General features: G+C 39.7%; 1 protein-coding gene across 1 annotated transcript in view; it reads left to right on the forward strand.

The window, feature by feature from the left end:
• Positions 1-14,714, forward strand: part of LOC139158661 (cholesterol transporter ABCA5-like) — a 53,510-nt gene extending 38,796 nt beyond the window's left edge. The window contains exons 29-38 of the mRNA XM_070735979.1: positions 1,857-1,974; positions 2,083-2,174; positions 5,482-5,657; positions 7,647-7,722; positions 7,814-7,908; positions 9,191-9,310; positions 9,419-9,568; positions 10,410-10,489; positions 11,142-11,197; positions 13,650-14,714. Of these exons, the coding sequence (XP_070592080.1) occupies positions 1,857-1,974; positions 2,083-2,174; positions 5,482-5,657; positions 7,647-7,722; positions 7,814-7,908; positions 9,191-9,310; positions 9,419-9,568; positions 10,410-10,489; positions 11,142-11,197; positions 13,650-13,757 (1,071 nt within the window). The 3' untranslated portion in view covers positions 13,758-14,714. The remainder of the gene's footprint in view (positions 1-1,856; positions 1,975-2,082; positions 2,175-5,481; positions 5,658-7,646; positions 7,723-7,813; positions 7,909-9,190; positions 9,311-9,418; positions 9,569-10,409; positions 10,490-11,141; positions 11,198-13,649) is intronic.
• The last annotated feature ends 12,991 nt before the right edge of the window (positions 14,715-27,705 follow it).

Genomic DNA, 27,705 nt, shown 5'->3' on the forward strand with positions numbered 1-27,705 from the left:
CAAATTATATGGAATATGGCTAAAGTGTATCTGAGGGGTGTAGCAATAGGTTATTTAGCAAAAAAAAAAAAGGTGAGGAAGGAAACAAGGCAAATGCTAAAATATACTTCAGGAGATTAAAAAAACTACAACTTTGTGGTAAGCCGCCCTGAGTGTGCAGAGAATCTCACATGGGTGAGATTGGCCAAAATTTATACAAATATGAAACCGGACTGCTGGAAGTATAAAAATAAGGATGGAACATTTTATCATGTGGTGTCAATGCCCCACAGCAAAGAAATATTAGGAACAGATAAAGAGATGGCTACAGGAGATAACATTGAATTTAAAGATGAATTATTTTTATTAGGAATAATTAATCAAACGATAAAGAAACAACTCACCTACAAAAAGATATTGACAAAATTGAACGGGTCCAAAGACGGGCTACAAGAATGGTGGAAGGTCTTAAGCATAAAACGTATCAGGAAAGACTTAATGAACTCAATCTGTATAGTCTGGAGGACAGAAGGAAAAGGGGGGACATGATCGAAACATTTAAATATGTTAAAGGGTTAAATAAGATTCAGGAGGGAAGTGTTTTTAATAGGAAAGTGAACACAAGAACAAGGGGACACAATCTGAAGTTAGTTGGGGGAAAGATCAAAAGCAACATGAGGAAATATTATTTCACTGAAAGAGTAGTAGATCCTTGGAACAAATTTCCAGCAGATGTGGTTAGTAAATCCACAGTAACTGAATTTAAACATGCCTGGGATAAACATATATCCATCCTAAGATAAAACACAGGAAATAGTATAAGGGCAGACTAGATGGATCATGAGGTCTTTTTCTGCCATCAGTCTTCTATGTTTCTATGTTTCTATGTAACTCCAGTATGTCATTTTACACATAGTAACAGCAGCAAGAATTGTTTATGCTCATTGTTGGAAACTGGAAAATATATCAACCAATGAGATGATTATACATAAGATATTACAATGTGCTGAGATGTACAAGCTCACGTTAGAAATGAAAGGCAAGGAGGAAACAGAATTTTAGGAGGTGTGGGATAAGTGATATAGTTGTTTAGAAAAGAGAAACAAAAATGCATAGAAATAAGTGTAAATAACTTCAAGAGACATGTTAAAAATATTTATTTTTATGTAAATTGGAAAAATGGAAAATTTAAAGAAAAACACAGAAGATCCTTTTTTAAGAGGCAACTGGACTCCTTTTGTTTTTCCTTGAAGACGGAATAGAAGGGATCATCTTTAAGGAAAAACCAAGAAAGTCCACATAAAGTATACTTGGAATTAATCTCTCCAGGGATCAGAGAAAGCAATCTGTAGTAAAATCACAAAGGGATCTTTATTATTTACCTAATCTTCATGGATTGATTATAGCAATAGCAATAGAACTTAGACTTATATACCGCTTCATAGTGCTTTTACAGCCCTCTCTAAGCAATTTACGAAGTCAGCATTGCCCCCAACAATCTGAGTCCTCATTTTACCCACCACAGAAGGATGGAAGGCTGAGTCAAACTTAAGCCAATGAGATTTGAACCGCTGAACTGCTGAAGTATCCTGCAGTGCTGCTCTCTAACTACTGTGCCATCATGGCTCTTATATCCCTAAATCCCTTATAGTCTTATATTGAATATATTATAACCCTAAATCAGCCACATTATTCCTCTCATTCTCATCCGTTTCCATTTTTATAATGTCCATCTCTCTCATAGCAACAGAAAACACTTTATTCCTACATATTGGCTAATCTTGCTGACTAAAAGAAATAATGTAATTTGAAGGGAATTATTGCGCTTCATAGACACATGCTAACTCACTGTAACCTTATTTTTCATTGTTCTTTAGAAACCTGCAGTATTGGTCATCAGCTTACATAAAGAATATGATGGAAAGACTGATTTCATTCTTGGAAGAAAAATGAAAAAAGTGGCAACGAACTATCTTTCACTTTGCGTTAAGAAAGGTTACTTTTAAATTATTTATTATGTAATTACTTTGTCAAAAATGAAACAATTAGCTACTTGAAAAAAACATTTCCTTCCCCTCTCCCCCATTTTTGCTTCTTTTTTAGGAGAAATTATTGGAATTTTAGGCCCCAATGGAGCTGGGAAAAGTACCTTGATTAATATTCTAGCAGGAGAAGTTGAACCAACTTCAGGCCAAGTATATAATTTTCATCAAATCTTTGCACTTACTCTTTCTCATTATTTTTGCTTATTAATCGCTATTGAGGTCCCATCCACAAAATTTACAGTACTTTCTAGGCAGAGGAAATGGATATTTCTTATTGAAATGGGATGTTGGTCTTACCTGATACATTCCTTCTATAGCATCCAGAAATGGGTAAATTCCATCTGCTTGCTGATTGGACTGAGTGTGTCAAAAGCCATTTAGGTCATGCCTCTGTTGCTACCTCTTAGCAGCTTTTGACGAAGTAGTAAAGCAACAGACTCACAAATGCCCTAATCAGTAAATAATTAGTCCTCTAGTCCAAAGGCAGACAGTCAAGGTTCAAGTAGGCAACAGGGTGAGGCTGCATGCTATATCCACCTCTCTGAGAAGGAACTCTCCAGATAAAACTAATGTCCCTATTGTGCTTGATATAGCATCCAGAAATAGGACATACCAAAGCTGGTTGTCTATCCGGGAAAGCCCAGACTGTCTGACTGTTCCTCAGTCTCTGATGATCTGTTGTAGCACCCTTTGTCCAAAGGACACTTCCACCTTATAGCGTTCAATGAATGTAAATGACCACCTTATAGTGTTTGACAAATGGAGAAGGGGAAGACCAGGTGGTTGCCTGGCAAGCCTCCTCAAGGGACGCTTGAGTCGCCCATGCCACCAAGGTTGCTGTGCTCCTTGTTGAATGTGCCTTAATGTGGTCTGAAACTGGTTGGGATTGAAGCTTGAGACTTTGCAATTGGCGAGTGGATCCAGCAGCCAATAGTACTTGTAGATGCTCTGCGTTCTAATGGGGATGGCTGGAAAGATAGAATAAGAGATTCCGACCTTTGAAACGAGTAGGGTACTTCTTTTTCCCTCCAGACTTTATGTGTCAATTCCCTAATGCTTGCCTGGAACTCTGGGAAAAGGTACACAAAGCTCCCTTCAGAATCTATCAAGGCTGTCAAATGGAGCAATTGAGCGGTGGGTGTAAGATGGCTTTTCTCCAAATTTATGGATAAGCAGTGGTATCGCAGGTCCTGGATGGTGGTCTCCACGTCTAGCGGCACCTGCTGGGCGAAAGGCACCTGGATTAAGATATCATCCAGGTAACACTGGACATACACATATGTGACCCTCAAATGGGCTGCTATAATGGCCAGAAGTTTAGTAAACACTCTAGGAGATAAAGGCAGTCCAAAAGACATTGTCTATACTGGTAATGGTGGTCAATGAACTGAAACCTGAGAAATTGTGGGAAACAAGTATGGGCACATGCAGATATGCCTCTGTCAAATTGATAGAAATGAGGAAGTTGCCCTCTCTCATGCCCTCCAGAATGGAATTAAGTGAATGCATCTTAAATCACTTATAGCAGATGAAACAGTTAAATCATTTAAGATCCAGAAGATCTCTCCAGTGACCACAAATAAAATTGAATAAAATCCCTATCCGCATTGATCCTCAAGTTCTGCAAAGCTGTCTGCATGAGGATCCTCTTACAAGGGTCCCTGGAGACAGAGCATCGAAGAAAAAACATTGGGGGAGTGGAGAGGAACTCTAGAAAGAGAGAGACCTGATCAGATGGTCTCTCTGACCCAAGCATCTGAGGTGGACTCATAGCATCGGTCTGCAAAATAGGCCGGACAACTTCCAATGGGGAGCTCAGGAGTGCATTCACTTCTGGCGCTTGAAAGAATGGCTTCCTTCCCCTCGAAAGAGCCGTTGGGACCTAAATTGTCTGTTCCTATCAAGCCTATTCTACCTTTACCTCTGCCTTTGGAAGTAATAGTTCTGAGAGCGATTGAACACCACACCTGAGTCGTGGGGTCGATAAGAAGGCCGCTGGAAGTATGAGTCTGCACGTATTTCTACATGTCTGGAAAATGATGGCAAGATCCATCAGCCATAGGTCCAGAGCCCCCCCAAAGAGTTTGTCTCTGAAGAAAGGGATGGAAGCCAGAGAGACAATTTAGATCAGCGGCTTTTACTGATGGCTCAGAATCAAGGGCAGACGCTAATGACGATGCCTGTGACAAGCTGCTCGTATAATAGCGGCTCTACAAGGAACTCCTAACTGCCAATCGACCCCACAAGGAATATCATCTCATTAGGATATCCTGAATGAGGGAGTCTTCACTCACAATTGCATTAATAAGGTAATGTCCCGAAACAACTAGATAATAATCAAAGCGATGATTATACAGATCTGCTGATTGTCAGGAGCAGCAGAAACCACCAGCAACTCCACCGATGCTAGTGAATCATCTGTCAATCTCACTGAATAGAACATCTGATGAAATGGAAATTCAGATGAATATAGACTCCAGAAATGGTCAATCCCAAACAGGAGGAATGGTTGGCACAATGATCCTAGCTGAACGACTGAGTCAAAAAGCTGCCAAGGAGAAGCAACAGAGGTATGACCTAAACAGCTTTTGACAGGCTCAATCCAATCAGCAAGCAGATGGAGTTGACCCATTTCTGGATGCTATATCCCCTGCAATGGAGAAATTTTTATTTCAGCATAGTTAATGACAAACTATCACTTGAATATTTTATTTGTAACTAGCACAAAAGTAACTAAACCTCATATGGATAACCAAATACTTATATCTTCAAAGCTGTGCCCGCTGATGTGATCCAAATAGCATTTATTCAGAAAGCCTGGCACTGGAGTTATTTCCCCTTCCCCCAGTGGTCTGTGTTGCTAATGTGTTTGATGTATGAACCTCTGAGTTTGTGTTGCGTTGAATGTGTTTTTAACTTTTAGACTACCCAGAGACATCATGAATTAAGTGGCCTATACAGTTGATTTATAGCTCAGTCAGTTACATAGAAAAGATCCCTGCAGTTGACAGTATCTGAGCATATGGATTCATCCTCTGTGTGACTGCATGCACAGATTTGATGCACTCTATAAATGCCAGCAATCAATAGAACATGGGAATGGATATAAGCAATTAAATGAATTAATTTTATAAAAAAAATAAGGAATGAAGACTATTGGAAAATAAATTCCTAGATAAATGCTTATAGAACAGTATAATACTTTTTTTGATAAAATACAATGTTGCATTTTGTCTGTTAAATTTATTTAACATTAAGATTTTAGGGAATTCAACTTTTCACAATCTCCTTTAACTAGAACAGTGTTTCCCAACCTTGGCAACTTGAAGATATTTGCACTTCAACTCCCAGGGGAATTCTGGGAGTTGAAGTCCAGATATCTTCAAGTTGCCAAGGTTGGGAAACACTGAACTAGAAACACTGAAGGGATGCTAAGAAGAGATTCTTGTATTCGCAGGTGTTGATGGGAGATTATTGTTTAGGTGAAAATATTGTGGATAATTCCATGAAATATATGGGGTACTGTCCACAGACAAACCCACTTTGGCCTAATATTACATTACAAGAACATTTTGAAATTTATGGAGCAATCAAAGGAATGAGTCCTAGTGACAGGATTGAAGTCATAAAATGGTAAGAATCACAATTATTTGATTTCTGTATACATTACTTGTATTTTCTCTTATTGTGCAATGACGCAATCTTGTTGAAGATACTGATTGTATTAATATTTTATAAATGCTATAAAGATTCTAATATAGTTGACTGTTTATTTACATTTGGCTTTTAAAAAACTTATTTACTTATTACCTGCCATTTCACCAAAGAATGACTTTTAAGAAAAAGATAGCACATTTCAATTTTTATATTTATTATTTTATATTTATTTATTGGGAATAGTTCAGCTGAATATAATTCAATATACAAACTTCAGTTGCATATAGTTCAATATCAACATGAATGAGCCATAGTGGCTCAGTGTAGAGTGCAGTACTATAGGCTACTTCTGCTGCCTGCTGGCTGCATGCAATTTTGCAGTTCAGATCACACAGGCTCAAGGTTGACTCAGCCTTGCATCCTTCCGAGGTCAGTAAAATGAGGACCCAGGTTGTTGGTGACAATAGGCTGACTCTGTAAACCGCTTAGAGAGGGCTGTACTGTGAAGCAAAAGTATAAGTCTAAGTGGTATTGCTATTTATGCAACAGATTAAAGCAAGTCAAGATGCCTGCACATACCATGTTTATTATATTATTACTAAGAATATCTCAGTTTCTTCATTCTTGTACATATATTTCATAATTTTTCTTGAACAAAAGCATTTTAATAATTAACAAAAAAACATGTGTATCCAATCATGATAGACGTAATTACTATGAAGCTTTATATTTTATATTTAAGTTCAATAAAATAACAGGTCCTTCATCACATTTGATGGAAATACATATATAAATCCTGTAGACCTAGCTCCCCTTAAGACTTAATAAAGCCAAAATGAGCAGAAGTTTTCACCTGAAGTTTTCAAAAGTGAAGTCTTCAAAAATGGGTTATAGTTATTGCTGATCTAAAGTATTTGGAAACACTGCTGTAATCAGATTTTTTTAAAAAAGAGTATATGTAGGTGTTATGTCTGATATTTATCATAATTGATGAGAAATTGAAAACATGAAAAATGAAGACTTGTGTATTTCAGCTATAAGGTATTTCAAAAGATTATGCAGTCCCATACCTCTGGACTGTACGAAACAGTGATACTTCTCAAAACCCATTATTATTGGCCTTAAGAATAAACCCCAGTGTTCACCGTATTTTTTGCAGTATAAGACACACCTATTTCCTCCCTAAAAGCGGCTGAAAATTTGAGTGCGTCTTCTACTCTGAATGTAGCTTCTTTTTTCTTGAAGCTTTTTTCCCCAGCCCTAACTAGGTGCTAACGACATTCCCAGCTCTTACATTGCAGGCTCTTTCATTGTTACCCTTTGCAAAGAATGTTTTCCAAGCCCTAAGTCTTTGCAGGCTTTTTTCATTTCTCTACTTGCTCTGAATAAGTTTCTTTCCAGCCCTAACCAGGTGCTAATGATGTTCCCAGCTCGTACCAGCTTGAAAGCTCTTTCATTGTTACTCTCTCTGAATAAGTTTTTTTAAAGCCCTAACCAGGGGATAAAATAATGTGCTGAAGCTTACCAGACTAAGGACACTAGCCAGATGAATATCTGGTAGTCAGATTCCCCCCCCCCTCTATTTTCCTCCCCCAAAACTAAAATACGGTATTTTTCTTGGCCTTCTCCCAATTTTTCTTTATAGAGATATTGATAGTTGTGATGATTTTTTTTCATTCTCAACTTTCTTGGTGAACTATGTTTTGTTATTATCACTGCTTTTTATTAATGCTTACATTTATTATATTATTTTTATATTGTTAGTTACTGGGAAAGTCCTATGTCCTAAAATGGGGGTTGAAAATATTTTAATTAAATAAATTGTGCTGAGTCTATCTTACCTGCCCCTCATTTTATAATGTTCTATGCATTTATGAGTCAGACTGCAATATCTTAAATGTGCAAATTTTAACATCTTATTAATACTTTCCTTTCAAGACTACAAAATGTACTTGTTTTCTACAGTTTTTCCAAAGCACTTGACCTTAAGGAACATCTACAAAAGAGAGTGAAAAAACTTGGTGCGGGAGTCAAACGAAAGGTATTTTCTATTTTTAAAAATGATAGCGCAGGTTGTGTTATATAAAGAAAATGGACAGCAAAGTAATTACTTCTGATTCTTTATTTTTCAGTTATGCTTTGCCTTAAGTATGCTTGGTAATCCTCATATCACTCTACTAGATGAGCCATCCACTGGTATGGACCCTATAGCAATACAGCACATGTGGCAAGTAGCCTCCCATTTTGTTTTTGTGTAATTTAAGTTGTAATTTAACATACCATATTTTTCAGAGTATAAGATGCACTTTCTCTCTCCCCCCCACCCCTCAAAAGAAGGTGAAAATTTGGGTATGTCTTATATATCAAATGTAGCCCTGCCCATCCACCGGCCCCTACCCTTTGGTCTCCATGTGTTGCATTTCATACCTGTTCCAGGCTGCAGGGATTGCCACAGCCCATCACCCCAAAAATTGAGCTTTTGGAGGCTGAAATGGCAGTCCCTCCCAAAAGGAGCTTTTGGAGGGTGAAAAAGCAAGAAGCACAGTCCCAAATGACAATCCTGAAGCTGCTGCTTTGTCGGACCAGTTCTGCACTTTGCCTGCTGTACTCACTGCGACGATCAGCTGCATTTCTGAATCTGGACATCTGCCCCAACAAGGCGCGTGTGAGCATAGCTTGCGCTCTTGCGCGCTCACAACCAGCAAACCTGTTGCTAAAGTTCACTTCTGGGAACAGCTGATTGGTGGTATTCCAGGATGCCGATCCACCATCAAAATCATGACTTTCTAAGCTCTTGTTTCAATAATCAAGAGAGAAAATTCAACTGTTACTCAAGGATTTATCAAAATTTAAATCTTGTAGACGTTTAACTGAACTTTCAGGGAAAGAAAAGAGATCAGGATTCAGGATAATAGAAAGCTCACAGTCTGAAAACAAAACAAACCCTAGAAAATGGAATGTGAATGGGAAAAAGGAAATGAGGAAGATAACAGTAAAGAAAGATTCAATTCAATTCAATTCAAACCCTTATTGTCAGAGTACAATGTGTGTACAATGCGAGCATCCCTTCATGCAGCCCCCCAACCCAATACAACTTACAATGAAAGATAAAAAATCCTTGACCCAGTGAATCCTACTAATAAAGGGGTGGACTGGTACCCAGAATCCAAAATTGGGCTCGCCGCAGCGGCTCACGAGTGCTTGTGGGGCCAGCACGATTTTGCTTCTGTTTTGGCATGCACAGAAGCAAAAAAATCTCACCAAAACACCGGTGCACCTGCAGTTCCATGAGCAATTTTGCTATCTCCACAGGTGCAGAAGCAAAATTGCGCTGAGCCCACAAGCACTCACTTTTGCCTTACCTTAAAGCCCAAGTTTGTGAAGAGGCCTGGAAATGAGTTTACAGCATTACACATGACTGCATTGTTTAGAGGCTTAGTTAGGAACCCTTTAGAAATTTAATTAAGGAACTTTTTCTTCTTTGTTGAATTGTGCATTATATTGTACAGGAAAGCAATCCGAGCAGCTTTTAAAAATAAAGAGAGAGCGGCTATCCTGGCAACACATTATATGGCAGAAGCAGAGGCAATTTGTGATCGTGTAGCTATCTTGGTATCTGGAAAGTTAAGGTATTTCCTTAGCATCTTAATTTTTTTTTTTTAATGAAACTTAAAACATGATTTTGAACATTGAATTCATTATCTATCTATCTCATCTTTTGCCCACCTAACAAATAGGTACATTGGAACAGTTCAACATCTCAAGACTAAATTTGGCAGGGGATATTTTTTAGAAATGAAATTAAAAGAAACACCAGAATCACAGCAGAAGGAATACCTTCAAAGGAATATTTTGAGCATTTTTCCAAATGCAAATTGTCTGAAAAGGTAAACATTAATGGATTGATTCTAGATTTGGTCATGTGTAGTCTTAGAATTAGATCTATTGAAATCTCAATTATTTAAAGGCAAAATGGTGCTTTAGAGCACATAAGAAACTTACCTAATATCTTTCATAAATCAAACACAATTTTTCCTACATTTTCCTATAAACTCAATGGTCATCATTTACTGATGAAATTATTTAAATAAGCATGACTGCACTATATGGATTAAACTAATGCTTCTTTAATCATATATTGCTAACTTTGTGATGCTGTGATTTATTTGTCAAATGTAGGTATCTCCTATCTCGCTCAGAGTGCATTTTTATAAAAGCCGTATAAAAATGCAGTAATCAGTAAAAGATAAAAATCAGATATTTTATGCATCTTAAAATATGTATGTCTTTGTGTTGGCGTTCCCTAGCTATTATCACATTTAATATATGTGAATCATGTTTCAATCAGTGCTTTTATTCTGTTTTATTCTCCTTTTCTCATACATTTATTGTATATTTTTATAACTGCTGTAATCTGCTACAGAATTTTTAAAATGTATGCTAAAGTTGTACTTTCTGCCGCACGAATCCCAGCGACTGATTAGGTTCCACAGAGTTGGCCTTCCCCGGGTCCCGTCGACGCTCTACATTGACAAAATGCACATATATTTCTATACATGATAAAAATTTAGATTGTTGAGAATAATTAAATGAGTATGAAGGCCAATTCAGCCAAAGCACAGGCAGCTGTGATTTCATATTGTGTATGTAATAATAGTTACTGTATATGGCTAAGGTCATCTACTTCTTGTTGGAGCTTATCCTATTTTTCTTTTACTTTTTTTACAGTTTTGCTTCAGTTTTGGCATATAAAATTCCAAAAGAAGATGTCCAGTCACTTGCACTGGTCTTTTCTAAACTGGAAGAAGGTAAGGATTTAATTTTATAGATACATTGAATACAATAGACTCTTCAACCTCACTTATCCACCTTAATTTTGTTAACTGAAATTCATCTTGTTGTCTGTCATCACTAACATCATCCTATTAAATTATGTTTCTATATGCATTTATCTTTTTATCCAACCTTTCGTTTTCTGATGAGCTTTTTTCATATTGCTTTCTAATTAGCAGAGCTTCTAGTTTTTTGGACTTCCTTTATGGAATATATTTATAGCACTAAAGCATAATGCTATTAAGTTGTCAAACATTGTCACAAAGTTACATAGGAGATATACACATGCTGCCATGCTAATAAATGATGGTGTGCAACCTTTGGAAGTGTGCACAGGAGCAAGAAAACGAGAAAAGCAGTGTTGTACTACTGCAAAAGCCATCCCTTTTGACATTTGTTGTCATGCTGTATGCATAAAATACCATGACCCTTCCTTCAGGAGGAATCCAGTGGACACTTCTGCCAATCTTAATAGAATTGTGGAAGTCAGACTTAGTCTTTAAATTTGCTATAAACCACCTCCCCAATTACATTTTGTTTCCTTTTTACTAATGACTAGGTGTAAATGGTAAAATATACATAGTCTTTCAGTGAATAATAAAAAATTATTTCTGACAATTTTAACAGCAAAACATGCCTTTAATGTTGAAGAATACAGCTTCTCTCAAGCAACACTTGATCAGGTAATTAGATAAAGATTTACGGTACAAAAATCATAATATGACCTCCAAATATATATTTTCTACAAATATATTTTCAACAAATATACAAAGCAGTCACTTTGTTATATGAATTTTTCATTTCCATCCATAATTTCATAAATGTCCATTTGTTTTCTTGTTCTGCGACAAGGGCATAGGTGTGTCATTCAGAGCCCACATTTCATTCATAATGTTGTAAGAAGATTTTTCTATAAGAGTATCAACACTAAATGACTTCTTTGCCTCTGTTTTCACTGAGGAGGATAGAGAGCATTTGCCTACCACTGAATTAGTTTTCTCAGGGAGGGAATTAGAAGAATTAAACCAGATAGAGATAAACAAGGAAGATGTTCTTGTATGCCTTTCTAAACTAAATGTCAACAAATCGCCGGGTCCAGATGGCATCCACCCTAGAGTTCTCAAGGAACTCGGGTGTGAAATTGCTGAACTTCTAGCTAAAATATATATTTCTTTAAGATCAAGCACTGAGGATTGGAGGGAGGCAAATGTAACTGATTTTCAAGAAAGGATCCAGAGATGATCCAGGACACTATAGACCAGTCAGTTTAACCTCAGTTCCAGGCAAAGTGATGGAAACCATTATTAAAGATAAAATTATTGGGCACATAGAAAAACAGGCATTGCTGGAAGAAAATCAACATGGTTTCTGCAAAGGCAAATCAGGTCTTACTAACATGTAAGAATTCTTTGAGGATGTAAATAAACACAGAGATAAAGGGGACCCAGTTGATATTGTATATCTTGACTTTAAAAAGGCTTTTGACAAAGTCCCTCACCAAAGGCTCCTAAAAAAAGCTCTTCAGCCACGGAATTAGAGGACAGGTTTAATTTATTCATTAATGATCTGGATGTAGAAGTAAATAGTGAGGTAGCAAAGTTTGCTGATGACACTAAATTGTTCTGGGTAGTAAAAAGTGAAACTGATTGTTGGGAGCTCCAGAAGGATCTCTCGAAATTGAGTGAGTGGGCAACAAAGTGGTAAATGCATTTTAACCTAAACAAGTGCCAAGTTATGCATATCGGGACAAAGAACCCCAATTATACCTACCAAATGATGGGTACCAAGCTTTCTGAGACAACTCAGGAAAGGGATCTTGGGGTTTTAGTGGACAGCTCAATGAAGATGTCAACCCAGTGCGCAGCAGCAGTAAAAAAAGCAAATTCCATGCTTGACATGATTAGGAAGGGAATTGAAAAAAAGTCGATAAGTGTTGTTTTGCCTCTGTACAAATTGATGGTGAGACCACACTTGGAGTACTGTGTACAGTTCTGGTCACCGCACCTCAAGAAGGATATAATGGAACTGGAAAAGGTGCAAAAAAGGGCAACAAGTATGATCAAGGAAATGGAGCACCTCCCTTATGAAACCAGGTTGCAACGCCTTGGTCTCTTCAGCCTTGAAAGATGGTGTTTAAGGGGTGACTTGGTTGAAGTGTATAAAATCATGCATGGGATAAAAAAGGTGGATAGAGAAAAATTATTTTATCTATCACACAATACTAGAACAAGGGGGCACTCTCTAAAGCTCATAGGTAAGAAAGTGAGGACAAATAAAGGGAAATATTTCTTCACCCAGAGGGTCGTTGGTTTATGGAATTCACTTCCAGAAGAGGTTGTGACAGCTGTCAGCCTTGATAGCTTCAAGGCAGGATTAGACAGATTCATGGATGTCAAGTGTATCGGTGGTTATTGAAACGGATGTCCACATGCTGCCTCTATGTTGGTTGAGGCAGGCAGGATTCCCTTAAGTACCATTTGTTGGGGGTCAAGGGAAAGGGAGGGTTTTGCCTTCCCTTTCTGTTCAAGATCCCCATGTACAATTGGTAGGCCACTGTGTGACAGAGAATTATTATTATTATTTATTATTTATTGGATTTGTATGCTGCCCCTCTCCGCAGACTCGGGGCGGCCAACAACAGTGGTAAAACAACATGAACAATCCAATAAATAAAAACAACTAAAAAACCCTTATTATATATAAAAAACCCCAAACATACACACAAACATACTATGCAAAACTTGTAATAGCCTAGGGGGAAAGGATAACTTAATTCCCCCATGCCTGGCGACAAAGGTGGGTCTTAAGTAATTTGCGAAAGGCAAGGAGGATGGGGGCCGTTCTAATCTCTGGGGGGAGTTGGTTCCAGAGGGCCGGGGCCGCCACAGAGAATGCTGGACTCAATGAGCTTTGGCCTGATTCAGCATGGCTCTTCTTATATTCTTATGTAACATGACAATTGAGAACCTTGCCCTTCTTCCTCCTGAGGTTTATCTCCAAAACATAAGGGATACTTTTAAAAGCATAAAGGAATCTTTTAATTAACGTAGGTCACAAATCTGCCTACCTGTTATCTGGAATTCTAGCGAGGAAAAGTTGTCATTAAAGCATCCATGTGCTGTTCATTTCTTTTAGGTATTTGTGGAACTTGTCAAAGAACAAGAGGAAGAAGATAGCAATTTTGCTACATTAAATGGAACAATTAGTTGGGAAAGATCCCAGGAAGATCGAGTAATTTTCTGATTTGTTTGCACACTGAAGAATCTGGCTATTTCATTTCAAGGCACTTTTTTGCCCTGAAAATTGATGCTTTTGGGGGGGTTTGGGGGTGGGGGGGAATATGCACTGAGTACTATAACATACTCTTACACAGCTGAAAGAATTCACCTTCTTTGCCTTACTATGCTATAGATGAAATGGCTTTATTTTTTTAGTAATCTTATTAGGGTGCAACCTGCAATCAAGGGGCAATAGGGTTTGCTATATCTTTTTCTACATGTGCAGCAAGCATGGCATTTTGCATATCAGATAATATAGCCAATGAATCAAATTCTACAATAATCTAGTATTTATTTATATGAAAAAAGATTCCAGTCATGTGTTCCATTACATTTTGCTTTACAATGGGAGTAGAAAGAGATCAATGTACAATGAAATTTATAAAAATAAGATTCTCCTCTGAAAGGATGGGAGTTCTCAAAAATTATAGGTGGAGGTCCTCAAGGCTGCAGGAGGAAGGTAAAATCAGCAAAAAATAATTTCCACCCTCTTCAAGTAGCTCTCAGTTAAGAGATGAGCCTTCACTATATTTTGCTCAATTCCATGAGCTGAGTTTGTAGGACAGTGGATTTACCCCACGATTTATGTATAGTAATGAAACTTTTTATATACAATGCATTTTATGAAATTTTATTTTAAGAATTACTTTATATTCCAAAGTACCTTTTTCCCTTGTTGTTAATGTTTTCAATCTATGTACAATAAGCATTATATAATCAAAAGTATCATTTTTCAGAAGACACTGCTAAAGGCATTGTCTATATGTTTGCCAGTTCCTGGAACTTTTTGTCAGTTTTCATTTGAACATGCTGTATATAATCCTTAAAAAAGCAGTTGCTTAAGTACTTAGCTTTTAAATAATTGTTATTTAGGTGACTTGCAGCTCAGGATATCTTACAATAAACAAAACATCAACTACTATTTATTCTGTGATGAAGATAATTTTTGAAATGGAATGAAGGAACAAGCAAGTTGGACTGCTTTGCAAGTTGTGGCAATCCAAGGGAATATTATTCCTGGTAGTGATAGGATCAGTTTCTTATATAATCTACTTAGTCTTGGTTGGAGAATCAAAATAACTGAAATGAAGAGTGGGAAGAATCTTTAGTTGACATATGTTGAAACGCAATGCCATCTTTTCTCGTTCTTTGAACCTGTGTTGAGTGTATGAAAGAGAGAAGGAGTGCATCTTTTAGTGCAGGGTTATACTCCATAGTGAGTTCCCTTAGGGTGGGGATCATGTAACACTTTTAGCTCAAAGTGCCGCACTTATTACCAGGTAGAAAATCAAGATGCATCTTTTGCATTTATCAAACATACAACCTATAACATAAAGACTTACTGATCTCCTGATGATTTGTGTCAAGATTTCTACTTTCCCACTGATAGTAGCCAAAAATGGTGTCCTCTTTCTGATCAGCCACCTGATACTGTGGGTTTCTTTTTTCTTTGTATGCAAATTGCTAAAAGTGCAGAGAAGGCTTGCCGGGCATTCTCAGCTATCCCTTTTCTAACTTATGGTCATTGCTTTTCCTCCTCCTAAGTATTCAGAAAAAATGGGACTGAAGATGTTCAGTAAAAATGGTCAACTCCTGACTTCAGCAATTGAAAAAGTTATAGGAGTTAAGATTAAAGCGATCTTAACTTGGAGTTATTATTTAGGATATGGGATGTTAGCACAAAACTAGTTATTTCACTGCCCAAAAGTGCTAGTTTCTTTAGTTTGTGCTCATGCGCTTTCCAGGGTGCACCTGAGGAGACAAACTAGCTTTGCACCAGGAAGATGAATAGCGTCTGTGTTTCGTCTGAGGTCTTTTCTCATCACTGATGTCACCCTGCTGTTGGGTGTCACATCTGGGCAGGTCCAGCACTGGCAGGGGTCTGACCATCTGCACAAAACACCACCAATGGTATCTATTTATCTACTCACATGTAAGATGCTTTTGAACTTCTAGGTGGGCAGAAACTGAGACTAATGATGGGAGCTCACTTCAGAGGTGCTAAGATTCGAACTTCCAGAGCAAAAACCACCTCAGGCATCTTTAAGCCACTGACCCATTGTGCCTCTTAACTTGGGGTTGGTGAGATATTTCATAGCTTTACAATCATAAAGCCTTCTGTGGGTCAAATCTAGTTATTTCTCACCCATCATTGAACATAAATAGTTGCACACTTGATGGGATGTAAAACTACAAGTGAATTGAAAGGGCAGTTAATAGCAGCCACAGACCTCTAGGTGGAGCTCCTGTTTTGCTCTTTCAATATTTTATGCATATCTGTTTCTTTGGCAGCTACAGTTTTTCTTCTACCCAGATGTGGATTTTATGTGATAGCCAAGAAAAAGACATAGCCTGCAGAGAGGCAGAATACTTGAATAAATTCCAGTTGACTTAAGAAATATGTCCATTTATGAATATAGCACATAATTTTTTAATCTGTTGGCAGGATCATTACCACCAATATTCAAACTTAATACGAACCGCTCCAAACTTGACTGTAAAAAATATGATTTCAACAATCGAGTTATCGAAGCGTGGAACTCATTACCGGACTCAATTGTGTCAACCCCTAACCCCCAACACTTCTCCTTTAGACTCTCCACGATTGACCTCTCCAGGTTCCTAAGAGGCCAGTAAGGGGCGTACATAAGTGCACTGGTGTGCCTTTCGTCCCCTGTCCAGTTGTCTTTCCTTTCTTTTACCTATCTTATATATTCTCTTCCTTTCATATATCCTCTCCTCTAAGTTAACTTTCACCCTCATATATATTACTACATGTCTATTTTTCTTCCTATGTATTTGTGTATTGGACAAATGAATAAAATACATAAATAAAAACACATTCCTGCTAGCCAGGTGAAGAATTAAAAATACACGCACAGGCCCACAAGCTTTTAAAATGTTCCTTTTTGGCAGACAAGACAAAATTAAAAAAGAGGAATAATTTATGAATCTCATAGTGACATAGAAACCAGCTTTGCTTCTTTGTTGAAGTAAACATCTGGTGAATTCAGACAACATTCTGAAAGAAGCAAAAACTTATTCCCAGAAACACAAATGACATGATGAAAGCTTCAGCTAGAAGCACCAAAAAATCACTGCTGGAGTAAGATGCAAAGTCACATGGAAAAGTGTCTCGTCAGTGCCACAAAATATTAAGAGATGCTTCACAATAAAATTGTTGCCTTGGCTTCTGTTTCTCTGTGCCTTTTTCTGATCAATACAGCCCGGGAAGTCAAAGGCTTTTCTAATCACCTTGTTATTATTTCATTTTGTTCATCTCTTTAAAATCTTCCACTGGGATAGATTTATTCACTGGTGTTATTTAACTACTGACCATGGGTAGGGTGGGAGTAAGGACTTTTGCATTATTAAGCAATTGTATCTTTTGTAAAAATAGACAACATTTTTCTAGCACAAAACAATTTTTAGATTATAATTTAATGCATTATAATTTATTGCATAGAGTGGGGAATATTATAAAAACAACAGCTTAATATTTCTAACTAGTGAGTTCAACAGAGACAAACACTCTGGAAAACTGGAAAACACATTCTGCCATATAGTGTATGAAGATCACCAGAGAGCAATTTAACTGACATTGATTAGTTGTCCATAAATATGCAATACTGTCTATAATATGATTATTCAACAACTAACAAAGAAGAAACGTTTTTCTCTTTTTTTGTTTGTTTTTAATTTTAAAAGTGTTTTATTTACAATGCAATTAAAACATAAATACAAATAATAAAACATAAAGACAAATACACAATGGATTATCTTATTTACATTTGATTACATCTTTTTCCATTATCTTTCTTGGAATATAAAGCAAGATAATAATTAAATTAAACTACACACATTTTGCCACATTTATTACCCGTATTTCTGCTGCTAAGCAAGACAGTGGTTAAGTGAGCTTTACCCCATTTTACAACCATTTTGCCATAGTCACTTTTTTTCAGGGCCATTGTAACTTCAAAACGTCATTCAACAAATGGCTGCAAGTCGAGAACTAGCTTTACAAGCAGCAGAGGAAAACTCTGAGCATTCTGGTACTGTATGCAATTGCATTCTCCCTTTTGATTCCCTGCACCAGCTGATGAAGCAACATTGTTCTCATCCAGCCTTCATAAGTAATGATAAGCTGCTTACTCGGGAGTAAAACAAACACCTTTTCAAAACAGGGCAAGAACAGTCTTTTATTCACGTGGATAAACAAAAACCAAATGTAATTAGTCTCAACAAACCTGGTTCTGGCCAAGGAATCCGAATTATTTGCTGTGTACAGTGAAGAGCTGCAATTTTTTTTTGCACACTGGGTGTGGCTTATTTGTGGGTGTGGCTTACCAGCCATGTGACTGGGGTGGCTTAAAGGTCATGTGACTAGCTTAAAGGTGGCCAACTTGATGTCACTCATATCAAGGGTTTGGGTTAGGGTGCCTGGCCTCTCCTTGCCTCAAAGAGATACAATTTTCCTATCTACTTACTATTACTGAACATCCAAAATATAGTATTTAATTCTATGTATAAATATCATGTGTGTTCATACAAATTACACACAGGCACACAAAAATATACATTATCTATTATATAAACTGTATGTATATGTACACACGCGCGCACATGCACACACACACACACAGCTCTTCTAAAATTATACACATTCAACCTCATTTACTGTGACAGGAAAAACATACCCAGAGCCCAGAAGGGAAAAAAAGAAAAAAATTCAAAAATTTTTTACCGGTTGTGTATACCTGACCATACCTGTAGGAGTCCATCACTGGCTCTATACTAGAAAACAAATGGTTGTCTGCAACAACAGGCCACTCCCAAACCCCTCCTATTTTTTTCCCAGCCAGGGAGGGGCTGGGAGACGGTTTTGGGCTGGGAAAGGGTTTTGGGCCCAGCCCTTCAACTTCTGCTTTACCCTAATGATGCCACAAAAGACTGCTGGAAGTTTCTGGAAAGAAAAAAAAAGTGACATAATCATCCCATGGAGGAGCCTGGAAAATCTGCCTGGAGACAGAGAAAAGCCTGCCAAAAATTAAGGCGTCCGTTGAGGTAAATGTATTCAAACAATTAACATGGCTGATGTAATTTCTAAGCTGTATAAAAAGGCCTGTTGTGAGGGGATATGGTGTATTACTGGTATAGCTAGATTTACCTAGAAAAAACTCCCATTTTTGTTGGGGAGGGGGCGTGGGGAAACCACTTCACTTTGATTTTAGATATTTTTCCTTTTGAGCATCTCACTTTTGTCCCAAAATTCCTGGAAGTCTCCCTTACAGCCCTATAAGGAATTCAAACCAGCCAAGCTGTTTTGATTGAGTCAGGGCAAGGTTCCTTTTCTGCCACAGGTAAATTAGCTAGAAAGCTTTGCATATTTAATTATCAGCTATTTAGTATTTTTAGAAATGTTTTATTAATGACCACCACCCCCCTTTTGGGAGGACCGGCCTCTGCCAGGAATGTGAATATAGTGGTACCTCGATTAACAACCACAATCCGTTCCAGAAGGTTGGTTGTTAACTGAAATGATCATTATTTGAAACAATTTTCCCCATAGGAAATAATGGAAATGGATTTAATTGGTTCCCAGCCTTTATTTCCTATGGGGCCAGTTTGGTCTCTTTGGTAGTGTATTCAGTAAACCTTCATGGTGTGCTACCTTTAGTGCATCTTCTTCTCTGTCCTTTTATTTCTTCAATTGCCTGGTGTACTTGGAATATTCCATGTACACCTGTACTCCTTGGTAAGTAGGTTATTATTAGTGGCATTTGCCCTTACGTGCAATCCTTTCTATGTCTAACCATAATGGTTGTTGCTGGAGGCAGAAAACCAGCTGCCAGAAGTAGCCACTGAGAGAGAATAAAGAGAGTAAAATGCCATAAGCACTCAGAGAAAAGGTTGGCTATGAAGGTAATAAATAAATAATTGCTACATTAGGCAATGAAGTCAAGTTTGAGGGAACTAACAAAACAGCTTCCATGAAAGCATCACTGACATTAAGATCTTTGTGAGATCTTAGAATACAGCAGAGATTAAATAGCATTCTAGGCCTCTAGGTGGCAATCTGACTTCCCTTTCAATAGTTCCAGTCCAAAAAAGCAGTACATGCACATTCCATCCTGTTTCTCATACTCTTGGGATTGTCATGGCTTATCTACTATGACAGCAATGTAATGGTATTGTAGCCAAGGGAAGAATGTGGGAATCAAACCTGATGGGAAGGAGGGTGGTTGCATAATCTCCTCCTGGAACCAAGAAATAGACCAAAGGAGCATGTGCTTCACTGGTGGTATTTGACTGGTTTAGACTAGTTCAGCAAACCGGTAGTGGCAATTCACCAAATCAATAAAAACCACCTCTGTCTGACCCCGCCCATGCCTGCCCAGTCGCCCGGTCACCACTCACCCTTCCGGCCACTTACCTCTTCCAACTGCTTGCCGCTCACCCATTCTGGCCGCTTGCCCCACCCACCCTATATATGTTGCCTTTGTCACCTGGCCCAGCTAATCGCCTTGCCAGTCACCTTGCTGATATTGACTTAGCTCAGCTCACCAAAGATAAGCAGTGCATGTCATCCATTTGCCCTTCACCTTGGGTGAGGGGCCAGGGTCCCAAGGATGTGCAATTCTCTGGCTCCAGCCAGGCCCCAGAACTGCCATCTATTTGCTGCACACTCTCCCTTTCCCAGTCATATGCATCATCCCATTTCTCCTCCTTCAAAAGTCCCAGCCCTAGCCCTCCTTCCTTACCCACGTCTGGCTCTTTCTTTCGGTTTTCCTTCCTCCAGCGGAAGTTCATCTGGACACTGGAAGGCAAGGTCTCTTTTTCGGTGTAAATGTGAGAAGCCTCCCAGCTACTGTCTCTTTGCCAGCTACTTCCCGGCAGTGGCGATTGGCTGGAGGCTGCCAAAACTACCAGAGGTCTCAAACGCACTGAAAAATCTGCTGCTGATGCCGCCCATTCACCTTACATGCCTGGGCAAGTCCCTCCGGCACAGCAGGCAATGGGATGCAATTTGAAAGAAGAACAGAGCAGTGACAGCAGTGGCTTTATCGGCACATTTGAGACCTCCAGTAGCTTTTGACAGCCCCCAGCCGGCCACCACTGCTGGGAAGTGGCTGACAAAGAGGCATCAGCTGGGAAGCTTCTTGCAATCTGCCTTCCAGAGTCCGGACCGGCTCCCATGAGAGGAAGATAAGTCAAAAGAAAGAGGCAGTCATGGTGGAAGAAGAGGGGCGGCATGTTGTAACAAGGGGGAGGGGCGAGGTGTGGGCTGGCAGGCAGCCTAGCGGTGAGGACTCAGCCCTGGCTTGCGTTCCCCTCTGCCACCAGCCACTGCAGGAGATATGTAAGCCTGAAGAAAGAAGCAGTCTGAGAAAGGAAATGAAGCCAGGGCGGGACCAGGGCCGGGGCCTCTGAAATGGGACTGGTGGAGAGGGGACGGCATGCAAGAGGATGTCTTTGATAGATTAGGCGAGGCCTGGGCATAAAATAAGTACATAGATAGTAATTCAATGAAGCAGTGGAGGTGATGTGCTGGTGTCTAGAGACTGTTAGGGTTTGGATGGGTGTTAATAGGCTCAGACTCAACCCTGAAAAGACGGAGTGGCTGTGGGTTTTGCCTCCCAAGGACAATCCCATCTGTCCATTCATCACTCTGGGGAGGGACTTTTGACCCCCTCAGAGAGGGTCCGCAACTTGGGAGTCCTCCTTGATCCATAGCTGAATTTAGAACACCATCTTTCAGCTATGGCAAGGAGGGCGTTTGCACAGGTTGCCCGGTGCCCCAGTTGCGGCCCTATTTGAATAAGGAGTCTCTTCTCACAGTCATTCATCCCTTCATCACCCCGAGGTTCAATTACTGCAATGCCCTCTACATGGGGCTACCTTGAAAGAACACTTGGAGACTGCAGTTAGTGCAAAATGCAGCGGTGTGAGCTTTTATGGGACTTTCAAAGTATACCATATCTCTACAATACTCCATGTGATGCATTGGCTACCGATTAGTCTCCAAACGCAAGTGTTGGTCATGACCTATAAAGCCCTACATGGCTTAGGACCAGGTTATTTATGGGACCGTCTCCTGCCTCATGAATCCCCAGAAACTGATTAAGTCCCACAGAGTTGGCTTTCTCCAGGTCCTGATAGCTAGGCAATGCCGCCTAATGGGACCTGATGTAGAGTCTTCTCTGTGGCAGCTCCAGCCCTTTGGAACCAGCTCTCTCCAGAGATTTGTAATGCCCCCATACTCCTGGCCTTTTGTAAGGCTTTAAAAACACACCTTTGCCAGCAGGTTTGGGGCTGTTGAGTTTTGGCATCTTGCTCCAGCTGCATGTATGATCGAAATGGAATGAATATGCATGATTGTTTTTTTATAAATTGGAGGTTTTTTAGATTAGATTTAATAGGTTATAAGATTTGGGTTTCTTCATGTTCCATTTTATCTATTCTTGTTTTGTAAGCCGCCCTGAGTCTACAGAGAAGGGCGGCCTAGAAATACAAATAAACAAACAAACAAATTAATTTATTTCCTTACCGGGTACTGTGGGCGTGGCTTGGTGAGTGGTGGTGGTCATGTGACTGAATAGCCGTGGCCATGAGTGACACTGAGTTGGCCACGCCCACTCAGTCACATGACCACCAGGCCACGCCCACAGAACTGATAGGAAAATAATTGAATATCACCATTGCTGTGCTTGTGATGTGGCAACTCCACATCTCTAAGATGCTATTGGTTAGGAAGCTCCTTGGGAAACCTACATGTGGAACCTACATATACAACACTAATAACTTTCTATTTGAAATCCACTTCAATATCACCTGCAGATTCCATTAGGATGGAAACGACAAAGCAAACAAGCAAGCAAGCAAAGTGCTTCAAATCCCTTTCATAATCACATGCCTGGAAAAATAGGTTAGAGATCCCTTTCTGCTAATTATAGCCCAACTGAGTAAACAACTGAAATGTTGCTGTTTGGTTGAAAAATTGGAACTCAGTCCTGGCCATAAATTTCTGGGCTGCTCTAGGCATTTTGAATTCCAAAATGATATGATGCCAAGTTTCTTACTGCTCCTTTTAATTTCTACTATTCAAACACTTAAGCAACATTATGAAACATTACAAGATTATCAGCTTTACTATGATTGATGAGAAAAACATTAAGCTTTTGACTTGGCTAATTGAATAACAAAGAAAACACTCCAATTAGCCTTTGCAGACAATGGCAATGTTATGAAGATCTGCTCAGAGGAAGGCCCACTGTTTTTCAGAAGATCTACTATCAAGGAAGGGTGCATGGATAGGATTATAAACCTAATCCATGAAGAAATGAGGCCTCTAAGTGCAAAGTAGAGGGTCTACAATGTCCAGGCTTTGAATGTAATTATGTTTACATCTGAGGGAATTATGGGCTTTAGTTCAAGCACAGAGAGGGGGAGTGGCACTCACAGGTGGGCTTCCATTGATATAATTATCTCTAGTCTGGGCATCCAGCAAAGACAAAAAGACAAGAAGATGACCTATTTGCAAAATGAGAAGAGATTATTAAAAAGCTTACTTGAGGCAAATAAGTTACGCTGGAATTTCAGCAAATTATTATTATTATTATTATTATTATTATTATTATTATTATTATTATTATTATTATTATTATACAATACAGCAAACAAGATCACTATGCTGGATTTCGTATTTCATCACCAGTCGGGCGCTTCCCAAGCACCTAGGACTGCGTGATGTAGCGGCGAATTATGTTTGCCGATCCCAGTAAAGCGGCCTTTTGCAATTGACAGATGGAGATTTTGTCAATTCCGATGGTTTTCAAATGTCCGCTGAGATCCTTTGGCCCTGCGCCCAGCGTGCCAAGTACCACTGGGACCACTTTCACTGGTTTATGCCAGAGTCGTTGCAGCTTGATTTTTAGATCTTCGTATTTCAGTAATTTCTCTAGCTGCTTCTCCTCAATTCTGCTGTCTCCTGGGATTGCGATGTCGATGATCCATACTTTCTTTTTCTCCACAATCAGGATGTCTGGTGTGTTATGCATCCTAATTGTGGAGAAAAAGAAAGTATGGATCATCGACATTGCAATCCCGGGGGACAGCAGAATTGAGGAGAAGCAGCTAGAGAAATTAGTGAAATAGGAAGATCTAAAAATCGAGCTGCAACGACTCTGGCATAAGCCAGTGAAAGTGATCCCAGTGGTACTTGACATGCTGGGCGCAGTGCCAAAGGATCTCAGCGGACATTTGAAAACCATTGTTATTATTATTATTATTATTATTATTATTATTATTATTATTATTATTATTATTATTAATTAGATTTGATGGGCCATTAGGGCAGCAACTACCACTTCCTTTTTCACGAGGTGTCACTGTGTTGGCTCCATCAGTTGCAGGACAGGATTCCCGTAAAGCAGTGTTTCTCAAATAGTGGGGCGGCCCCCCCTGGGGGGGCGTGGAGCGATGCCAGAGGGTGTGGTGTGATTCCGGAGAACATGCTTTTTGGCTGCAGGAAGTAAGGTTTTTTTGCACTGAACAATAGCACATAGTGCACAGAGCAGAAGATATGAAATGTATATAACAAACCCTTAGGAGATAACATGGAAAAATATTTAACAGGGATGAAAAGAGAGGAAGAGAGAGATGGAGATCCTATTCTGCTAATTACAACCAACTGAGTAAACAACTGAAATGCTGCTGTTTGATTGAAAAATTGGAGCTCAACCCTGGCCATAAATATCTGGGCTGCTCTAGGCATTTTGAATTCCAAACTGATATGATGCCAAGTTTCTTATCGTTCCTTTTAATTCCTACTATTCAAGCACTTAAGCAACATTATGAAGCATTACAAAATTATCAGCTTTAGTATGACTCATGAGAAAAACATTAGTCTAGGATTTTGACTAGATTAATTGAATAGCAAGGAAAACACTTCAATTAGCCTTTGCAGACAATAGCAATGTTATGAAGATCTACTCAGAAGAAGGCCCACTGTTTTTCAGACCTACTATCAAGGAAGGATGTGTGGATAGGATTATAAACCTAATCCATGCAAGAAGTGAGGATACTGAGCACAAATTATAGGGTCTAGAATGTCCAGGCTTCAAATGTAATTATGCCTGAGAGAATTATGGGATTATACCTGATGAAGTGGACAAGGCCATTGGAGCTGTGAGTTCCGCCACCTGTTTACTGGATCCGTGTCCCTCCTGGTTGGTTTCGGCCAGCAGGGAGGTGACACGGAGCTGGGCCCAGGAGATTACCAACGCTTCCTTGGGGAGGGGAGTTTTTCCATCACTCTATAAAGAAGCGCTTGTGCGCCCCCTCCTCAAGAAGCCCTCCCTGGACCCAGCTGTGCTTAACAACTATCGTCCAGTCTCCAACCTTCCCTTTATGGGGAAGGTTGTTGAGAAGGTGGTGGCACTCCAGCTCCAGCGGTCCTTGGAAGAAGCCGATTATCTAGGTCCCCAGCAGTCGGGTTTCAGGCCCGGTTACAGCACGGAAACCGCTTTGGTCGCGTTGATGGATGATCTCTGGCGGGCCCGGGACAGGGGTTTATCCTCTGTCCTGGTGCTCCTTGACCTCTCAGCGGCTTTCGATACCATCGACCATGGTATCCTTCTGCGCCGGCTGGAGGGGTTGGGGGTGGGAGGCACTGTCCTTCAGTGGTTCTCCTCCTACCTCTCTGGCCGGTCGCAGTCGGTGTTGGTGGGGGGTCAGAGGTCGACTCCTAGGTTTCTCCCTTGTGGGGTGCCTCAGGGGTCGGTCCTATCCCCCCTGCTATTTAATATCTACATGAAACTGCTGGGCGAGATCATCCAAGGACATGGGGTGAGGTATCATCAATATGCGGATGATACCCAGCTTTACATCTCCACCCCATGCCCAGTCAACGAAGCGGTGGAAGTGATGTGCCGGTGCCTGGACGCTGTTGGGGCCTGGATGGGTGTCAACAGACTCAAGCTCAACCCGGATAAGACGGAGTGGCTGTGGGTTTTGCCTCCCAAGGACAATCCCATCTGTCCGTCCATTACCCTGGGGGGGGAGTTATTGACCCCCTCAGAGAGGGTCCGCAACTTGGGCGTCCTCCTCGATCCACAGCTCACATTAGAACAACATCTCTCAGCTGTGGCGAGGGGGGCGTTTGCCCAGGTTCGCCTGGTGCACCAGTTGCGGCCCTATTTGGACCGGGACTCACTACTCACAGTCACTCATGCCCTCATCACCTCGAGGTTCGACTACTGTAATGCTCTCTACATGGGGCTACCTTTGAAAAGTGTTCGGAAACTTCAGATCGTGCAAAATGCAGCTGCGAGAGCAGTCATGGGCTTACCTAGGTATGCCCATGTTTCACCATCACTCCGCAGTCTGCATTGGCTGCCGATCAGTTTCCGGTCACAATTCAAAGTGTTGGTTATGACCTTTAAAGCCCTTCATGGCATTGGACCAGAATATCTCCGAGACCGCCTCCTGCCGCACGAATCCCAGCGACCGATTAGGTCCCACAGAGTGGGCCTACTCCGGGTCCCGTCAACTAAACAATGTCGGTTGGCGGGCCCCAGGGGAAGAGCCTTCTCTGTGGCGGCACCGGCCCTCTGGAACCAACTCCCCCCAGAGATTAGAACTGCCCCTACTCTTCCTGCCTTCCGTAAACTCCTTAAAACCCACCTCTGCCATCAGGCATGGGGGAACTGAAACATCTCCCCCGGGCACGTTTAACTTATGCATGGTGTGTCTGTGTGTGTGTCTGTTAGTATCTGGGTTTTTTTTAAATATTTAAATATCTTAAATCTGTCTGATTACTATGATTTGTTTTACATGCTGTGAGCCGCCCCGAGTCTTCGGAGAGGGGCGGCATACAAATCCAAGTAATAAATAAATAAATAAATAAATATACTGTAAATCCCATATCACTTGAAATGTGAGTCATTTCGACCAAAGCGCTTCAGTTTAATCACAGAGAAGGAGTGGCACCTACAGGTGGAATTCCATTGATATGATCATCTTTAGTCTGGGCTTCCAGTAAACGAGGCAAGATGACAATGATATCTATTTGCAAAATGAAGAAAAGAGAGTATTTAAAAGCTTTCTTGAGGGAATTCTTGACTATAGTATCTTTTCTTAGAAGCTGAAAAATAATATAAGCTTATTTTTTTAAAAACATAAAACATTTTTAACCATGGAAGTAATTTTGCACAATTCTCCATACATATATATACATGTACTTCAGACCAGTAATACACCCAAATTATAAGAAGTTTATTAATAAATAATTATTCTGCTCTGGGAAGAGTAACCTCAGAGTAATACTTTGCTATCATTTATGTCCTCTTTTTACTACGATGTTGAAACTGAATGCAAATATTCTTGCCCCTTTGAACTAAAAAACAGAAATAGTAATAAGCGCTACAATTGGCGTATCACAGTTCAAAACTTCCCCTACTCACATCTGTCAACATTAAGATGAGTAATTATTACCTAAGGTTCCTTGCATTTGCTATCATGCATTTCTAATGGACAGATAATCTCAGGAACTTTTGAACTGCAGTTGGGAATTTGGCAGCCTGAATTCATCTAACCACCAAGTTGCCTTCTTAAAAAAGTCTGAATGCAGACTTTAAACTCTGATGATGCATCCAACAACAATATTTGGATTAGGATCCAAGTTGGCATATAAATCAAACACATGAAATATAGTAGTCAAATGGATAGGATAATATAAAATAGGATACAACAGGATAAGAGCTAATGTAAAGAATTTATGAGGATAACACTTTTTATGACTATATTTTTGACTAAATCTAAATTTTCTAAGGCAATTCTTCTAATTCTAGGACAAGAAAATTAAAGTGCAGTTTGAAAAAAATTGTGTTTAAAGAAACAATCCTGTAGTA

The sequence above is a fragment of the Erythrolamprus reginae genome, chromosome 2, assembly GCF_031021105.1.
Source record: "Erythrolamprus reginae isolate rEryReg1 chromosome 2, rEryReg1.hap1, whole genome shotgun sequence".
NCBI lineage: Eukaryota > Metazoa > Chordata > Lepidosauria > Squamata > Dipsadidae > Erythrolamprus > Erythrolamprus reginae.